General features: G+C 37.2%; 1 protein-coding gene across 1 annotated transcript; it reads right to left on the bottom strand.

The window, feature by feature from the left end:
• Nucleotides 1–302: 302 nt before the first annotated feature.
• On the bottom strand, nt 303–10620 carry LOC100693203 (tetraspanin-5). Its single transcript, XM_005462632.4, has 9 exons — nt 10412–10620; nt 8771–8827; nt 5707–5826; nt 5495–5569; nt 4860–4955; nt 4137–4247; nt 3083–3115; nt 2901–2984; nt 303–1983 (listed from the first exon to the last, which is right to left on the bottom strand). Exons 1-9 carry the CDS (start codon nt 10469–10471, stop codon nt 1897–1899), a joined length of 723 nt encoding a protein of 240 aa, XP_005462689.1. The 5' UTR covers nt 10472–10620; the 3' UTR covers nt 303–1896.
• Between the last annotated feature and the right edge of the window lie 7241 nt (nt 10621–17861).

Genomic DNA, 17861 nt, shown 5'->3' with positions numbered 1-17861 from the left:
TGTCCTAGTGCCCTCTATTGACGAGTCACCAGCAGTGCCTAAACCTAATGCTCACTGAAATTCTTAGGCTTGCACTATTTATCCATGTTAACCAAACACCATATTCACTTTACAGAGCCAACCTTGTATTTCCTTAGGCTACAAACTCATCAAAACAACAAGCATACAATAGTAAACCATAAGCCAGAGAGAGATGGTATATTGCTCAGTATTATTTACTTTCTGTCTGAAACATTTCCAGGGTGATGTGATTACTGCCAGAGGTGAGGAAATACATTATAAAAGAAGAGAGTGACGCAGTATGTGTTTTCAGTCTCTAGAGCTTATTTATTAATGATATTAATGCAGATCATATAGCAATCCTGTAACAATATATCTTTAACTTTAATACGTTGGTAGCACTTTCTATTACAGCTCTGTAATAAAGTGGTGACAGAAGGACAACAAGAGAGAAACAAGAGCGTAATAATGTGGTAATTTCTTAGTTGTTACCATGCAATTACCAAAGTAATAGAAGTTTTATACAAGTAATATCATGGCAGCAACAGTAGCTACAGTTGAGTAATATTACCTTGAAATGTATGTAATACAATAATAAGAGTCCAAAAACTGGGGGTAATAATATGGAAATACAGCTCTGTAATAAAATGGTAATAGTAGGATAACAAAGACAAAACAAAACTGTGATAATGTGGCAATTTATAAGTTATTACCACTCAATTACCTCTGGGGCAGTTTCTGTGTAATGAGCAGGAAACAGAGCTGCAAAATGCAAAACTATCTGTTAGAAAGTGCTGCCAATACATTTTCTTTTTTTTCCATTTTAATGACAGATGAGTTTTCTGTCAGTGGATGATCTATTTTTCTGTTTGTCACTTAGCTTTTATCACCATAGATGACATGATAAGTATTTTTTTTAGTCATTTTCTAGTACATATACGCTCCATTTACACAAGTGTACCTTAAATGGACAAATCTGATTTTACAATTTAACCATAGAACAACCACAGAAAGACTGTTTTCATCTTAAACTATGACTCAGGTGCTTCTCACATAAAAAAAAAAAAAAAAATAACAACATAGTTTTAAAAATTATATGAATTCATTGTTTTATATTTCTTTACAAACACAGGCAGGTGACAGCTTAAGTGCCATTCTGACTTGGTCATTTTAACCCGAGGAGGTTTTGACTTCAATTTGAATGTAATAATAATTTAGATTACTGACCTTATCTCAGAAACAGAAGGAATCAGTCTTTCATTTTACTTATTTTTTCTTAACCAGGGGACAAATCAGTGCATGTTTAAATGTAATCCAAAAAAATCAATTCAAGCTAAACAATTCTTTAACCTATTCAGTGAATGTCATACTTAAAGACAAAACAGTCAAACAATCCAGACAATTTCAACTACGCAGTTGGATGTTTGTTTGTTTGTTTGTTTGTTTTATCTAGCGAAGTTTAGTTGGAGTTTTCACTTTATTTAATGCAACCAGAAAAAAAAATTACTATTCTCAACAACTTCAGCCTCCTCGGTTTAACAAAGTCAGATTTAAAGGTTTAACTTCTTTTCATTAAAAGGTCTCTACATAAGATGAGTAGAATACTGCGTAACATCACATAACACATAAGAGACATAAAGCTTTTTTAAAAAAATGTTTTGCTTTCTAAGCTATGTTTTGTACATTGGAAAGCTGGACAGAAAGGCAGCAGTTTCTGTCCTGAATAAAATCCTGCAGCATGCCACATTGCCATCTGCTTCCTCTCTCTCAAGGCAAACATTAGTTTTTTCATAAATCAAAGTAAAAAAAGAGGTGATGTCCTGACCACAGAGTTCTCTTGTGGTAACCTAATGCAATGGTTGATGATCAGAGGACATAGCTGCATGGTGGTTCTCTTCAGTAGCCCTTCATGGCAATGCCTCCTCCAGTGTCATTACGTTTCACCTGATGGATCATGAAGATGGTAATAAGCAGGCCCAGTAGCTATAAAGACAGGTAGATGAACAGGGGGTTAGTTCACAAAACAGGTAGGTGATAATATTAAAAAGCTACAGTTCAACAGCACTGGTGGTGAAGCCCGCTGAGGATGACAATGATGTAAATGCTGCTGCTCCAACACGGCAATTACTAGCTTTTACTCAGAAGCTGAAGGGGAATTACCAGCTTTGTTGCTAGTAAAGCGGTCAACGTGCTACACACTAATGTATAGTCGATACACTTCAGTAGGATTCATGTCTCAGTGCTCGACAGTGGTGTCGCCCCACAAAAAAAAAACCAGACTTTTAAAAGCAAAAGGATAAAGAAAGTTTCATTGCTGTCACAATTTTCTCATTTTAAATATTTTAAATGTGTTTTGTTTTCTATTGTAAATAAAACATGGGTTTATCAGATCTGAAAATCAAATTTAAAAAGCATTAACTTGGGAACTTGGAATGTAGTTTTGTGGGTCACACAAATAACTCAACATATACTATTGCACCCATACTTGTATTATTCATAAAGAATTATTACCAGCAAATATCCACTGGAAATACAGTCATGACCAAAGGTTTTGGCAGTGGCACACTCTGTTTTTCTTGGTCTTTGCCACTTCAGTTTTTATTTTTATTTTTTCACATTTATTTGACAGAGTGAAGTTAAGCCTTGAAGGTACAGTAACAACATTACTAAGGAGTGAACGCTAATAACAATAAACAGTATTAAGCCACAAAAATGTAGTCATGTATGCAAATAAGCTAAGATTCTAGCAAATGTCTGAAAAAGCATCTTAGAAATACAACTAAGAGTTTGTATTTCCAATTTTTTTTTTTTTTATAAAATAAGATCTTAAAGAACAATGGAGTCACAGTGATATACAGTGATAACCAGTGACAATAAAGGAAAAGAACAGTGAAGCTTACTGCTGTCACAGCAAATCCAAAGAAGAAGCCCAAAAGGATCTTGAAGACAATGTCTACATACGAAAAGATGAAGTCACCGCAGGACTGCAGAAGAGAAGTGAAGATAGTTATTACATGGAAATCTATCAGAATGGCAGGCTGTAGTGTTTGGATTAGCTGACAGGGGTTGGGGGATTAAATACCTGTGCAAAGATTTTAGATGGGCCTCTGATTCCCTGTAAGAAAACAAGAGAATATTGTGTATTCAAATAGAAACAGTTCCTTATTAATTTGCAGCTACATATTATAAAATATAAATTACTGTAGGGCAAAAGATAATTACATTTGTCAGTGCGGAATGGATGGCTGCAAAATTGCTCAAATTGTAATTTCAAAGTGACATTCTGACACTAATTCTTTTTTTAAAAAAAGCTTCTTTAGCCAGGAAGTGTTGTAATGTGTTGTCTCTTTCTTCCATATGCTCTTCCAGTATTGTTCTGTTTCTAGCCTTGGTGGTGCTGTTCTCACATTGTTCCCCTGCAACACATCTTAGATGGTTCTGTGGAGAACAGCTGGTTAATTCTCCTGCCTTGTATCTCTCTTGTATATACCTCTTCAAGTGGCTGGCCAAGGCTGTGAATCTTTGCTTGTCAGTTTTCTAGGCATCAGGTATGGACAGCTTGTTGTACTTGTTAGGCACCTTCTTCATCACAGAGTTCTACAGCCAAGATACTTTGCTAACTCCCTTCTATGCTACCTTGATCTTGGCCTCTTGTCTCCTTCTCGATGGAGGGTACTGCTCCTTGTGGCTGTTCATCTTGCACCCAAGGAGCTCAGTGATCACTGCTGCCAGAGAGAAGATTAGCTGATTGGTTTTGGTTATGGTCATCGTAGGGATTGCCCGCAGTGCCGTATTCACATCTTCTATTGGCTTTCAGAGGGTATTTCACATAGCCTTGGTAATCGACCAGGTGAGCTGCTCTCGCCTTCAATGCAGCAGTTGTTCTTCATGCTTGGTACCCAATCCGGAGGGTGGAGATGGTGATATCTCCCTCCTGACCTGATTTTCTGGCTTCCCTTTGCCATAGCATTTGCAGTGTACCTTGTCAATCTCTAGTTGTGATAGTAGTTTCTTCTTCTAAATGTTAGAAAACTAAGCTACTAGTTGTTTCACAATTAGTGTGTATAGCAGAATTAGTCATTTCCTAATATTCTTTGTTTTTTTCTTAAAATCCAGTTTTATTTTATAAAACTAACCTGAGGTCTGCTTTTGCATGAGCCATATCCCAGATTTGAAGAACTGCAATCACAGGAATTGGGAATTTCCTCACCCCAGTCGTTAGCGCTCACTATTCCACAGCATTGCCCCTGTTAACACATGAGAGAATGACTTCAAATAATTGAAAATACTCAATGAAGTTCTGCACTAATGTAAATGTAACAATATAATGTAATTACTATAATGTAATTATTTAAAAAAATTCATTTGAAAAATAAATAATAAAAGGTTTTCTGTGTAAGGTGGAGTCAAAAAGTTACGTGACCCCAAGCATAAAAAGAAAAAAATATTTGACTGAAATTTCAGTTCAGTTCAGTTCATTTTTATTTCAAACATGTATATTTACCATCATTTTGTGATATCATTCCATTCTTTTGTTTGAAAAGGAATAGACAGAAGTATACACTTATTTGGCCCTACCCCCACAAATTTTACATCTCATTCATTTAGTTTTCTTTTAGTCTTAAATTAAACAAATGTGGTTGATCTCCCCTTCAGGGTTGGTCCTTGAGCACCCTGAGCCCCTCCAGTGCCACTGTTGTTCAGATCACTGCCTGCAAGTCCTGTATTGACTGCTTGTACAAGTAAATTTGGGATTTCACCACACACTTGAGCAGACATCGGACATGACCCTCTGTATCCTGGCTATTCTGTTCTATTCAATTCTACTGTCATGAGGTTAATAGTACAAAGAACATTACAGTTTGCTGTATGGCTTCAAGCATATCTCTCAAGGATTGTTCTTTCATGTAAGGCTCCACTAGTTCACTGGAGGCACTGTAGAAGATAGTCTTTAACTGCAAAGGAAAAAAGAATATATTTAATATCGCGGTAAACAGATGAGAAGCTATATCATCAACAAGTCAGAAAGAGAAGGACAAAAATCTCAAATGTGCAATGAAAATAACCAAAAACAAGGATAATTAAAGTAGAAAAGAAAGCAAATTCTAGTTCTAAAACTATTTACTGGCTTCTTTTAATTCACTGATGGATTTCCCACAAGAAACATTACTAATATTTTCCATACTATCCCTTAGGCCCTATGGTCATGTACAAGTAGAACAATTCATTAATAAAATCAATTGTTAATGTGTGTTATTAAGGTAGAAAGCAAAAATGAATAAATAATTAAAACTATGTTGCTGAGAGAAAGGCAAGGTTTTTGGTTTTTTTTTATTTCAGACACAGACAGAAAAGGAAGGCCACTAGATAAAACTAGTAACTGTAACTGAGAATCAAACTGATGTAAAGTAATACAGAGAAAGAGAGAAAAATGTGATTAAGAAAACTAGCATCAAGAAAAATTATTGGACAGGCAGAGAGGAGAAGAGATCACCTGGTTTCTTTGGACCGCTACAATGATGCCAAAAATCATCATGATGATCATTCCAACGCCCATAAATCCTGCAAACTGTACATGAAGGAATGTTAAGAACATTAAAAGAATCATCACTTTGTTCTTGTTTTGTTCATTGTGAAATTAAAAGCAACAAAAAATAAACAGGTATCACATCGTTATCTTGTTTGATGCAGGGGTCCTGTACTTACTATTTTGAGGGCGAGGGCTTTCTCAGAGCAGGCAGCGTAGATTCCAAAGGAGGAGACACCGAGGACACCAATGGCAAAAACCCATGTCCAGCCCAAGCCTGGCATACCAAATGATGACATCTGCTCCAGAAAGAACAGGAAACAACACAAACACTGCATTGATCCTTACTTCTTGGAATAAGCAAAATCAAACACAGTTATCAGTAACATGCTAGACATGAATCTCTGGTCCACATCAGATTGAGTCTCCCCACTAATATCTGTGCCATCTGGCCACGCTACCATAGATCATAAGTCAAGAATTTCAAAACCTGAACCAGGCCATACCAGGACCATCCAGCAAGTCACATTCAGTGAAGAGGCCACCCACTGTAGTTCCTTCTCCGGTTAGAATAAATTTGCCATTGTTATGCTTAACTAGCACAACATCAAATTTACAGAAGTTTTAGTAAAGAACAGGTCGAATCAGACAGTGTTAACGGACATTTATAAAACTGTAAAGTTTTAGTCACAGTCTTTTTTCTGTGAAGCAGAGACAGCATTGTGTGGATTACAGTCATCTTTAAAATGACATTAAAGCCTCAAACTTTCCTTTCTAATTAGGCTTATAGTTAGAGTGCATGAGGTGACTCTGAGCCATCTCTCAGTTATGCTGCTTCCCATGATGCACTGAGCACTTCTCTGCTGCTCCAGTCACTCCAGCAGCAATGTGATTTTATTCTGTACATGATGGCTTACAGAAAACTGTTTATATAAAATGTATAATTTAATAGTGGTTATTGATATTAAAACTAGATACTGCTTTTTGTTATAAACACAATAACAGAAAGTTGAAATACATTGTGTAGGGCAAAAACAGAAACTGGTCCATACTCAAGGAGCATATATATGGATATCAAATTTCAACTCATTAACAATGAAAATACTGGAGTCTGGTAGTCATCCCCCAGATGACTACCAGACTCACAGGCTACAGGATATGACTGTAAAACCCGATTACAATGCCTGGAAATGAACTGGAGAAAAAAAAATTCCTGTTGCAGAGAAAGTCAGCTGTGAGAGCGTTAACCTCCCCCAGGCAGCATCTGTTCTGTGTTAAGAGCAGAAATGAGAGCCTCCGCTACATCTGGATGGCTGCCTGATTCTATATAAACATGGCGAGTTCTTCACCTCGGCTTAATCTAAACGTTTCTAAATGAGTGTTTCCATTTCACGTGCGTGCCTTTAGAGAATTATCGTATACACATCATGTCCTGACTAAATCTGGTTTGGGGCTCAATGCAAACCAGCTGCTTTTGTCTTCAGAGTGTTTGTTTCAAAGCATTACTGAACTCTGTTTTTATATTGATCAGTACAGAACAATGATCCAACCATAACCCGTCATGACTTTAAGAGTGGGTCATGATTAAGTTAACATAGATAAACTCTATGCATGAAACATGTAACATCCCTTTTTCCTCAGAATAACACTTGAATATCTCAACACCTGATGAAGGCAAACTAAAAGCACAACTTGCAGTGAGTGTTTACCCAAAATAGATACTAAGCAAGGAGGGAATTATTCTGGCTTACTGCCAGACCTGATTTATTATTCCAGACTTTGACAGGAAGACGGCCACATGGTTTATGTAAGAACTGTTGGGATTTAGAGATTCTTTTATTGCTGCCATATACTCTGCCTTATGATAAATGCGTTAATAACATGTTCTACAGTATTATTTTATCAGTAATATTTCTTATGGGGTTCATAATGCATTGAATATGTTTGTCATCACATTCATTCTATTCACAGGTTGAGTTCATTTTATACACAATGCATAACTGTGCTTGTTTAGAGTTGATGTTCCATCCAAGAGGGTTTTAAGCTTCACTGGTGAGAGTGTCCAGGTGATACATGTTGAGGGAAGATGAGAACATAGCAGTTTAATTGCATGCATGCTTACAATACACATAAATCTAGTAGCAGGCCTGAGCGAAGGCCCAAGTGTCTTCTGCTTCTTATTTGAGACCTGCGCCAATTCAGTCTACTTAGTGATTGAGGACGAGGGTCCATTATTAGCCCTTAGAGGCCCTGAAGCTTGAAGTTATTACCTTAAAAGGAAGGTGTTATCAAAAAGAGAAGTTATATGTCTGTTTATAGTTATTAGAGATGTACAAGATGTACCCTTGTCTGTAAACAATGACTGTACATAATGTATTTTTGACCTGTATTGACGTTAATGTGGGGGTGTGATCCTCTATGCTATAAAACCAGAACTCAGTGTATTTTTGTCAGAGCAAAACAGGCCATATGCTGATGATTGTTCTCCGTTGTCAATAAACTCATCGTTTGATTGCACTTTTCTGGAGCCTCCGTCGTTTGTTGTCTGGTCTGCAGTTGATCGATCTCGCTTCAGAACATAAGAAAAAAACATCTGGAGTGGGAAGCCAAGACAGTTGTTTTTATAGTTGTTGGGCTTTCGTAGGTTAACCACAGGAAGACTAGTTGTTCTCTTATACCTATGCTACGTTATGACAGTCATATTAACGGCAGGGAGTTGAGAGTGGTATCAAAGCTGGACACATAAACTAATATCAGTGAAACAGACTTCTGACACTGATTAAGTCCAAAAGTGTCTGTAGGCAGACTAAAGAAATGTAAATAATGTGCTCCTTGTGATTTTAGTTTTGTGTTGGAGGGTGACATATTATCACTATATTTCCGCTTGGCTTTCTTTCTAAGTTCCGTATATATGAGCCTAATAAAATCAACATGTATAACTGATGTTGAATAAGCAAAGCATCACTGTGGAAATCCCAATTCCACTGAAGGTATTTTTTGGCTAAGAAGCTATCCCAGAGCTTATGCTAGGTAAAGATGCATGTGACATCTCTTTTTCAAGTTAAAGCATAATTCTGGGTTTTTGGGCCCAGTTTTCATTAAATGTTCTCAATTTAGGTTTTGAAAACTCATATCAGAAAAGTGGGTATGATATATCACTTAATATAAAACTAATTGTGGATGTCAGCGATATGATTTGCCTTTGTTTTATTCTGTGTCAACAGTAATGTAGTTGTTGTTTACCTGCAGAGTCAAGGCAGTCGCCCTTACTGCGCCGTAAATCAGCGCACATCCCAAGATCTGTGGAAACCGAGTCACAGTGTTTAGTTTGTGTTTAACAAAAAAAACTCCAAGTATGATGGCCTAAGTGTGCTAACAAAACATTTACAATAAAGGCTCTGTAAACAGTGCACTAAGACATAATTAACAGTAATAATAAAAAATGATTATATTTATTTTAAAACTGAAACTTGCGTGGTTCAGCCAGGGAAAACCTGCCACATTACTGGGAAAACACTCTTAAATAAATAATTTAAAAAAATAATATAATGAAAAAATAAATATTTTATATTTATTTTAAACATATTTGTATAGAATAGGAAAAAAAGACACACAAAGACACAAACACAACTGCTTTTTGGATTAAGCTTACTTAAAGAAGCTTAAGATCAAAGAAGAGATTAATATATTTATGTACAAAAACCATAAAGTGTGAAATTAACACATTTATACATTATAAAGCACTTCAGCCATTTTAGGTTACACAACCTCTCTTCCTATCCGGGCCTTAGATGTGTAAACATGCAAGCGTTAAGAGCTTTTGTCATTTCTACACTTCACAACCTGAGGGAGACAAAGAGCTAATAACCTGGTCAGAGACTTCCTCAGTCCTAGGCTGGTGAAAACACCCACATACACAATCAATGTTTGAAACTGATCCAGATCCGGACTATTATTATTATTATAAAAATTATTTAATATAAGATTTTTGTTTTATGTAATTTGATAAAAAAAACAAACAGTTTTTTCAAACATTATTACAAGTAAATGTTTGTTTGTTTGCATGTTTTGTGGAAATGGAGGGAAATAAAATCAATAAGCGTGAATAAAAAAAAAATCTGTGTTAAAAATTGAAAAATGATTCTCTTTTAAACCACATTTCTTATTTTATTCTGTTTGACTGCACAAGCTCTTTTTTTTTTGTATTTCTAAAATCATTTTTAGTTCTCTTGCTACAAAAACGTTAAAAGGTCAATCAACGCGAAAACAGCTTCTTCAAACTCCACCCTCTTTCCCCCACCCCTCCTTTTTTTTCCATTAGCTCTCATAGCGTAAGCTAAAAAAAAAAATTGACAAAAGAGAAGAGAAGCTGCTTGGTGGTTGGCGGGTGGACTGAAATATGACCCTGTTTTCTTCTGCTGTGTGTGTGTGTGTGTGTGGGGGGGGGGGGTCCCCTGTTTACTGGAAATGCCTGAGCTGAGCAGTTAACCACATCTGGACTTGATTGTTGCTTTGGAAAAATTATTTTAAACATTTAAGCATGTCTTCATTAATATGATCAAATTTGTTGATCATATTTTGTTTTGTTTTAGCATACTACAACAATTTTAGTTAAAGTTGAAGGGTTTTTTCTAGTTCATCCTTTTTTTTTTTAGCATCAAAATCGTGTAGGAGCTATTCACAGCCACTTGATGTCTTTACTTTGTTTGTTTTTGTTTTTACAAAGTTTTTTCTTGTTATTTTAGTTAAATTTACATATTTCAAATAAACTATTCTGTTCTCCACTATAACCTCACTTACCTAAAATCAACCTGGAAAACGAAACAAAACACAAAAATATTTTATAAACATTAAAATTAAATCAGAAAGAAAGTTTCCACTTACCATGTACAGCACATTGAAGAAAATAAAAATGCATTTGAGGCATCCATTAATTTTCCCCATTTTCACTTTTTAGACGGTGACTCACAGGAGGTGAAGCAGTGAGGTTGTAGCTCAGAGTGTAATGATGTACAGCTTTGCGTGCTCTGACAAACTCTCCAGACAGTGAATATAAGGGGAAGGAACACACAAAGAGCTGCTCTGTAGCCAACCCCTCGTGTGTACAGGACGGCCTCATCAGACATGCACTAACTGAAAAAACGAAACTTTAAACTGGAGCTTGAAAACTGGAAACAAAACAGAAAAAAGGGCTGATTATAAAACTGCAGTGAGCATAAAGCAAAAGATTAAAACCAAATAACAGAACTTTAATCAGCATCTCCAAGCTTAGCCCATCGCCTCTCTCATGTGTGGTGCACCTGTAAGGACAACATGCTGAAAGGTTGCTAGTGCTTTTTGTTTTTACAATGACATGAAAAATCAACTTAATTAACTTCTCATTTGAATAAAAGTTAAATAGTTAAAAGATTAATTTACCAGGATACACACAATTGAAAATACAAAGAGAAAAACTGTCTACAGCGAAAAGTGAATATCCTGATTACATTTTTCTTGTCTGTGCAAACTCAAGTTCTGCCCAGATCATCTAACATGACGATGTTTGGAGACACCCTGGCAGATATGAACAGGAATTTTATCAAAATATAACACTACTGATAGCACAGCAATGTTCCTGCAGAGGAAGCAAATCTGCTCGCACAGTTTAATTTTTTTAAGAACACAGCAATTTTATTAAATATATGGTCAGTGTTGTTTCTTGCGAATATATGAAGGAAATATTGCATTTCTTGGTTGACTATGGTCAGCAGATGTCTGAAAATAGTGAATGAATCTTTTTGTTTGTTTGTTTGTTTGTTTGTTATCCTTTTCTTTCCAATAAAGTTTGTTAGATTTGGTTAAAAAAAATGGTAAAAGTTGAAAAAAGTTGTGGTTATAATTAAGGAAACCAGATGGAAACCAGATGTTATGAGAGCCAATCTCAATCTCAATAGCTGTAGTCTGAAATAATTTAGATTTTCGTTACCTTTTGTCAAACAGAAACATTGAGTAGCACACAAGAAGTCTTAGTCATGAGATCTACTGGCTACATTTACAAAAACATGTGTTGGTTTGTAGTCTGAAAACTGATAGAGATGTGCCTTATACCTCTGAATCTGCTTCCAGGAACAAGTATATGGTTTCAAAAACAATTATATGATAAAAAAATAACATGTTCTCAGGAAACGCTGGTCTGGTTCATTTATGGACTTAGTGGCTTTTAGCCTCATGACATGCACCACATACCCAGCCAATCATTAAACAAGGTTTGCTTGCTTTTTAGCACAAAAAACAGAAAAGCAGAAACAACAAAAACAGAAAAAACCCATCCAAGAAATTGCTACAATATCAAGAGTGGCAAAATCTACATTTGATACATCTTGAGAAAGAAAGAAAGCACTGGTGAACTGAGCAACCCAAAAACACCTGGACGTCCATGGAAGACAACAGCCAACCAAGTGAACAACACTCTCCAGAAGGAAGGCGTATCTATATCCAAGTCTACCATAAAAACAAGAGTGCATGAAAGTAAATACAGAGGATTCACTGCAACAGGCAAGTCATTCATAAGCCTCAAAGACAGAAAGGCTAGATTGGACTTTGCTAAAAAAAAAAAAAAAAAAACATGTAACAAAGCCAGCACAGTTCTGGAAAAACATTCTTGTGTAACATTCTCTTACAGAAGAAGTGCCTTTCAAAACTTCTGCATAGCAGCTTTAACCCAAAGGAAAGTAAGTAATCTCGGCGCTAGAGGTAAGTGAATTTTGCAGTAGTTGTAACTGTATAACTTCATCAGCAACCAATAGCAGCATAACTTTTAATTCAATTCAATTTTATTTATAAAGTGACAAATTGCAACAACAGTCACCTCAAGGTGCTTTATATACCTACAATAATACGGAGAAACCACAACTATCCAATGACGAAATATGTCTTACACAAAGCTGCAGTGACCACACGTTGCCAAGTTAGATAGCTAGGATTTTACCTGCCCACATATCCTGTGACACTAAGAGAAAACGTTTCTCATGGCTTATATTTCCTTTTAAAAATTATATAATGTTGCAAGCTAGATGTCTAATGCCATGAGGACACAGAGTTGAATTCTGACAGTGCTGCACATCAGAAAACTTAAAGAGATTGCATATGACATGACTATAATAACACTCTGAACTCTTTCTGTACATGCGTCACACAACTGAGAACCGTTGGGATCCTTGATTCTCTTGTGCTGACTGGAAGCTTTAACCTGTTTTCCAGAAGTATGCAGGTCTGTGCATGAAGAGCATAAGGTTTTAAGATTATTTGTTCTCGACCACTTACAGCAGGAACCATTATATTCCAGTGACAAAGAGACAGCGTGGAGCAGACCACAGTGTGGATAATGAAAGTGAAAAATGTTAATTTTACACTTTAATGAACACATTGAAAGTAGAATAAAGTAGAATAAAGTAAAGCAAGTATATAAGAATCTTATCTCACTTAAATCTTTGCAACTGAATATCTCTATGTGTAAAATGCAGAGAGAGCAACTTATACAAGAAGAACAAACTGTAAAGCTGTTCGGAACCGGCAACTGCTGTCTTTAATGAGGGTGGGGATTACTGTAATTTCATTTTGCACATGAATCATGTTTCCCTGTCCACACGGCATAATCCTCACTGTTAATTGTGTGGTTGCACAGACAGGTCATTAGGATTGCACTAGTGCAGCTCTGCATACATGAGGAGGGAAGAGTGAGACAGAGAGAGTGGCAGAGAAGATTTATTTCTCACTTCTGTGAGAAAAAGTAGTTTAGTTTTACTAATGGGAGAACTGACTCAGGATTACAGATGCCTGCACTGAACAGTCAGTTGTATTAAGTGTAGAACTGTACATGAACTAAGGATACAGGTATAACATTAATCATAATCCAGTTGGATCATTTAGTCTCGTTCATTTTTTAAAACTTTATTTTAAAGTTGTTTTTATGTGTGTAAAATAATTTACCTAACAGTAGTAGGTTTTGAATATGCCGGCAGAAACCATAAAACGGCCTTTAGGTCCAAAACTGAAGCCAGTGCAGAAGTGTGCTGTACTGTTTTTTTTCCTCTTTCTTCTTTAAAATTTGCAACCTGAACAGTTCTGTTACTTTTAAGTTCCCACCAGCTGTGACTATGTGTGATTTTCATGTGTGACCCCATAAATGACTTTCCTAAACCTGCTGGTCTGGAAGTCCAACAGTTCATCTAAACAAAAGGCACTTAGCCTAAAACAGACATAGATACGTTTATCCTATCATAAAACAATAAGACAAGGTACGACCTCTCCCATGCTCCCAAAATGTGGGTGTGAAAGCCAGAGCACTCTGGAATGCACACAAAGCCTACTAAAGATCACACATCCTATCACTACACAATCGATTATACACCTCTAAGCATATATGGAAACTTATATCATTAAAAGATTATACTGACTACTAAGTACAATTTTCCATTGACATTCCCTCCTGTTTTCAGTATAACTTTTAAGTGAGATATCAGTATGTAACATCTTGCTGTACATTTTCTGGTATGTAAGTATGTGTGTGTGTGAATGTCAGAGTCTCCACAGACTAGGGATCAAACTTCTGTCTAGCTACAACTAATTATAAAACTCTAAGCATATATGAGTAGATATTTGTAAACATAAATGACAGTCAACAATACAAATCTAACATTCCCCCCTTTCGGCAGTTATGCTAGAAAAGTCCCCAGTTATGAATACCTCATGTCTGACAGTGTTAATGCAACCATTTTTATACTCAGCACATGTAAACGCACACAGTTTGACAAATGTATTAGCAGCTATCCACTTTCTCATTGATCTCATTCAATGGTAAACTGCATCCTACAAGCAAACAAATGAATTGTCAATGATCAAAATAAAAAATTAACATTTTCAAGATCACTCCAGCTTGGTTGTGCTCCTCTGCAAGACATGTAAATCATGTCTCTCTGCAGAGTGGTTTAAGTTCTGCAGGGCGTCATAAATGTCTCTTCCAGTTGTTTCCATCTCTGTCCATAGGACCAGAGTCCAAATGTATGTAGAATAGAAATTCAAACATACCAGGTGGTTTTGTTGTTTGTCAACGTGGGTCTCAGTTATCTTGAAAACTGCAGGCCTCGTCAGCACTCAAGTTTTATGGCTTCTACCAACCCCCATCACCTCACTTCAGGCCTTCTTGTCCTGTGGGGGATACATATGACTCCTCCATTGTCCATCCTCTGCAGGAAAACCCTCTGCGGGAAGGGTGCTGGGTCCAGTTGTTTTACTGCTGTTATGATCCCAGCAGTCTTCAGAGTGTCATCGTCTGCATAGTACAGTGACACAGCATTAGGTGATGTTCATAGGAAACTGCTGTCATCACCACCATAGCTTCTGGTTCCTGTGCTTTTCACAGAGTCATGATGTCATCCTCGAACTCTCTCTGTGCTGTCGATGGAGCTTGGCACGCTCCCCTCATCCTTCAGGTGTCCGTCTGTTATCCACAATCTCCTCTGTTGGCCTCTGGAAATCCCCCTTGGCACAGCTCTCATTCCAACGCAGCTTCATGGTCCTTGCTGTGGCTCCAAAGTCTGATCTCATGATGGGCCCCAAACAGCTCGACCTTTGACCTCAACCACTGCCTGGGCTGTCAGCTATGCCTGGGATGGTTCTTACTTCTCACTGGGCCTCTGAAGATTTCTCAGGAGATTCCTTTCAGCAATACTCTGACTGCTGCACCTGTATTTCCTTGCTAGGAGGAAAAACTTCTATTTGGAAAACATGTCAATCATCATCAAACCACATTCTTTAGTTCAGTGAGCTTCATTTATGGACCATCAAAGCCTCATCCGAACATGGATGCACCACTTGCATAGGTTCAATACCCGTAAATGAACTGTTAATCCCACAAATCACTGCAAAAATCATAGAAAACATTGTTTCATGTTAATCCTGGATGTTTCATGTTAATCCTGGACCCCTCCTCTTGACGCATGGACACTCCCATGAGTCAACTCATCAAAACCAGATTCCTGTCTTAAAGAAAAAGGCTAGCTAGATCATGTCCCAGGCAACATCAGGGCGTCTCCTCCTCTGGAGCAGCACCACCCCGGACCTATAACCCTGCAATAAAAGATGTTAGTGTGTTTTGCATATTAAGTTTGCTTAAAACCTGGCTCTGTCTGGAGCCTGCATACACACCATCATGGCCTGGAAAACAAGATCTGGAAGTGAAATCAAACATCACACTGGTAAACAATTGTATCATAAGAGTAATAAAGCACTCAGCACCAGCAGGACAAGTATCATGAGCAGGTTTTCTCAAATCAGTAAACTATAATTATTGCCATAATTCACCCCAAACATGGATCATCCCATGTACTCAGTTAACATTAATGTAATCGGTGACTTCCCTTAAGCAAAGTCACTCCTCTCATCTATCACTAGGAGCTCAATAGTGGCCAGCTAATGAGCCCCATATTAAACTATTCCATAAACACTACATCTCTTATTTGCTTTCTCATGTTACTTGCCCATCTCTGCTGAATCCTCTACATGCACTCTTAGAAAAAACAAACATTTGCAACACACATGGACAATCCTGGTGGTCAGGCACAAGTTGACAGGTTCCAGAGGTGCTACAAAAAGACCATAAATTTAGCCATCCATAGGTGTGGAAAGAAGTGACACTATTTCAACACAGGAAATTTCTCACAAGTTATTCACATCGTCAAAGTAACCTTCAACATTTTCCCAAAAACACAGTGTAACAGCATCACCAACTCATAACCTGTAAACACAGTTTTCTTCACACATAAACCCAGAAATCCTGTAGTAGAAAGAACATTAACCATTAGTGTGTCCTGCTGTAACTCACATAATCAAACACATGAAGAACTGTAACGCTGTAGAAAAGACAATGCAAATGTTAGCGCTGCGCAGGTGTATACACACTTTGTCACAGTGATCTCTGTGAGCAACACAAGGTAGTGAATAACACCCCCTGGTAGATTCACAGACACAGAAAGTGGCATTTAAAAGGTAAATCGGTACAGCCAAAGCTCACGCAACCTAGGATGTTCTGCATCTCCAGCAGGGCATGTTCTTAAAGCTGCCTTTCCTACACACTTCTCTGCTATTATTTGATCCTTTCTTAACTAATGTGCTATGAGTCCACTGATCTTTGCATCACACGAGGTGACTTGGACAAGATGATAAACAGACTCACATGCTCAAGATGTTGTCTAATCTTCATGAGCTGTCTTGTGTTTGTGTTAGTAGGGTTAATGGGTGTTCTGCTTGTGTGTGATTTTGTATATGTATCTTTTTGCAGTGTTTCAGATTCCTTCACAATTTCCCACTTAAGCAGTCAGTTTTCTTTTTCCCAGGTTTGCTAACCCAATTTTGATTTCCCACATTAAACCGCAGCATTCTCACTTACTCTCACTCTGTTGTCCTCTCCCACTTCAACAGTCCAATAGCCGGCAGTTGTCCTTCAGCTTTGTCCTGTGTTCCACTGTCTCTTCTTGCCATTTTCTCCAAAAGTGGCAAATGTCAAACTCCAACAGTCTCCTCAAACGTTCTTTTCACAAGCACAGTGAATTTGCAGCTTGTTGGAAACACAGTGCCATTCATCCAATCAATCAGGATGATGGGTCTGCTTTTCATCTGAAAGTGACAAACTAAGACATTTTCATTATTATTATTACTGCTTAACCAACACACATCTCTCTCTCTGTTTTTTTTTTAAACTCTCCTTTCTTAAAAGCAGAAAATGACATTGTAGTTGTTCTTGGCTTATAAACACAAAACCTTTTTTGTATGATTATTTTTCATCTACAATGTAAATTTTTTTCCTTTTTTTTTTACATGGTGACCTGCAGAATCACCGCTCTCACAATTGGAGGCAATTACTTTTACACAACGCACACACACACTGTGACATCAGGCACATTCACACTCACTTTTTTCATCTGCATAAATAATCATATGGCTGATGATATGTGCCATGGTGATCCATAAGTATGATCACAAGTTTATATAGTTATTTTTCAACCCAACAAAACAAATAAACAAAAACATGATGCTGATGCTATGAACACTCTACACACGAGTCAAGATACAGGAAAACTGCCTGAAGAAGCTGAACTCACGGATACGCTACATACTCGAGTTATCATAGTTCTGTTTCCCTCTCTTTGATGAGTTCTCAGCCAGCTCCCGATCTGATAATGTGTAGCTTGCTCATCAGCTCAGAAGAGACCGCAACGCAACCTCACACAGTGGTTGCGTGCTTTGCCCACAGTGGCAAAGACTTGCACTTTCATATTCAATATAGCTTCTCCATCAT

Source organism: Oreochromis niloticus, linkage group LG17, assembly GCF_001858045.2.
Source record: "Oreochromis niloticus isolate F11D_XX linkage group LG17, O_niloticus_UMD_NMBU, whole genome shotgun sequence".
NCBI lineage: Eukaryota > Metazoa > Chordata > Actinopteri > Cichliformes > Cichlidae > Oreochromis > Oreochromis niloticus.
This window is presented reverse-complemented; position numbering and strand designations above follow the sequence as displayed.

Bases quoted from the DNA above. Each gene is read 5' to 3' on its own strand.
- LOC100693203 (XM_005462632.4), bottom strand. From the start codon at position 10,471: ATGGGGAAAATTAATGGATGCCTCAAATGCATTTTTATTTTCTTCAAT. The intron at 8,828-10,411 runs GTAAGTGGAAAC...CGGTTTCCACAG, and splicing joins TCTTCAATGTGCTGTACATG to ATCTTGGGATGTGCGCTGAT. The intron at 4,248-4,859 runs GTAATGTTCTTT...ATGTGTTAACAG, and splicing joins TTGAAGCCATACAGCAAACT to GGGCAATGCTGTGGAATAGT.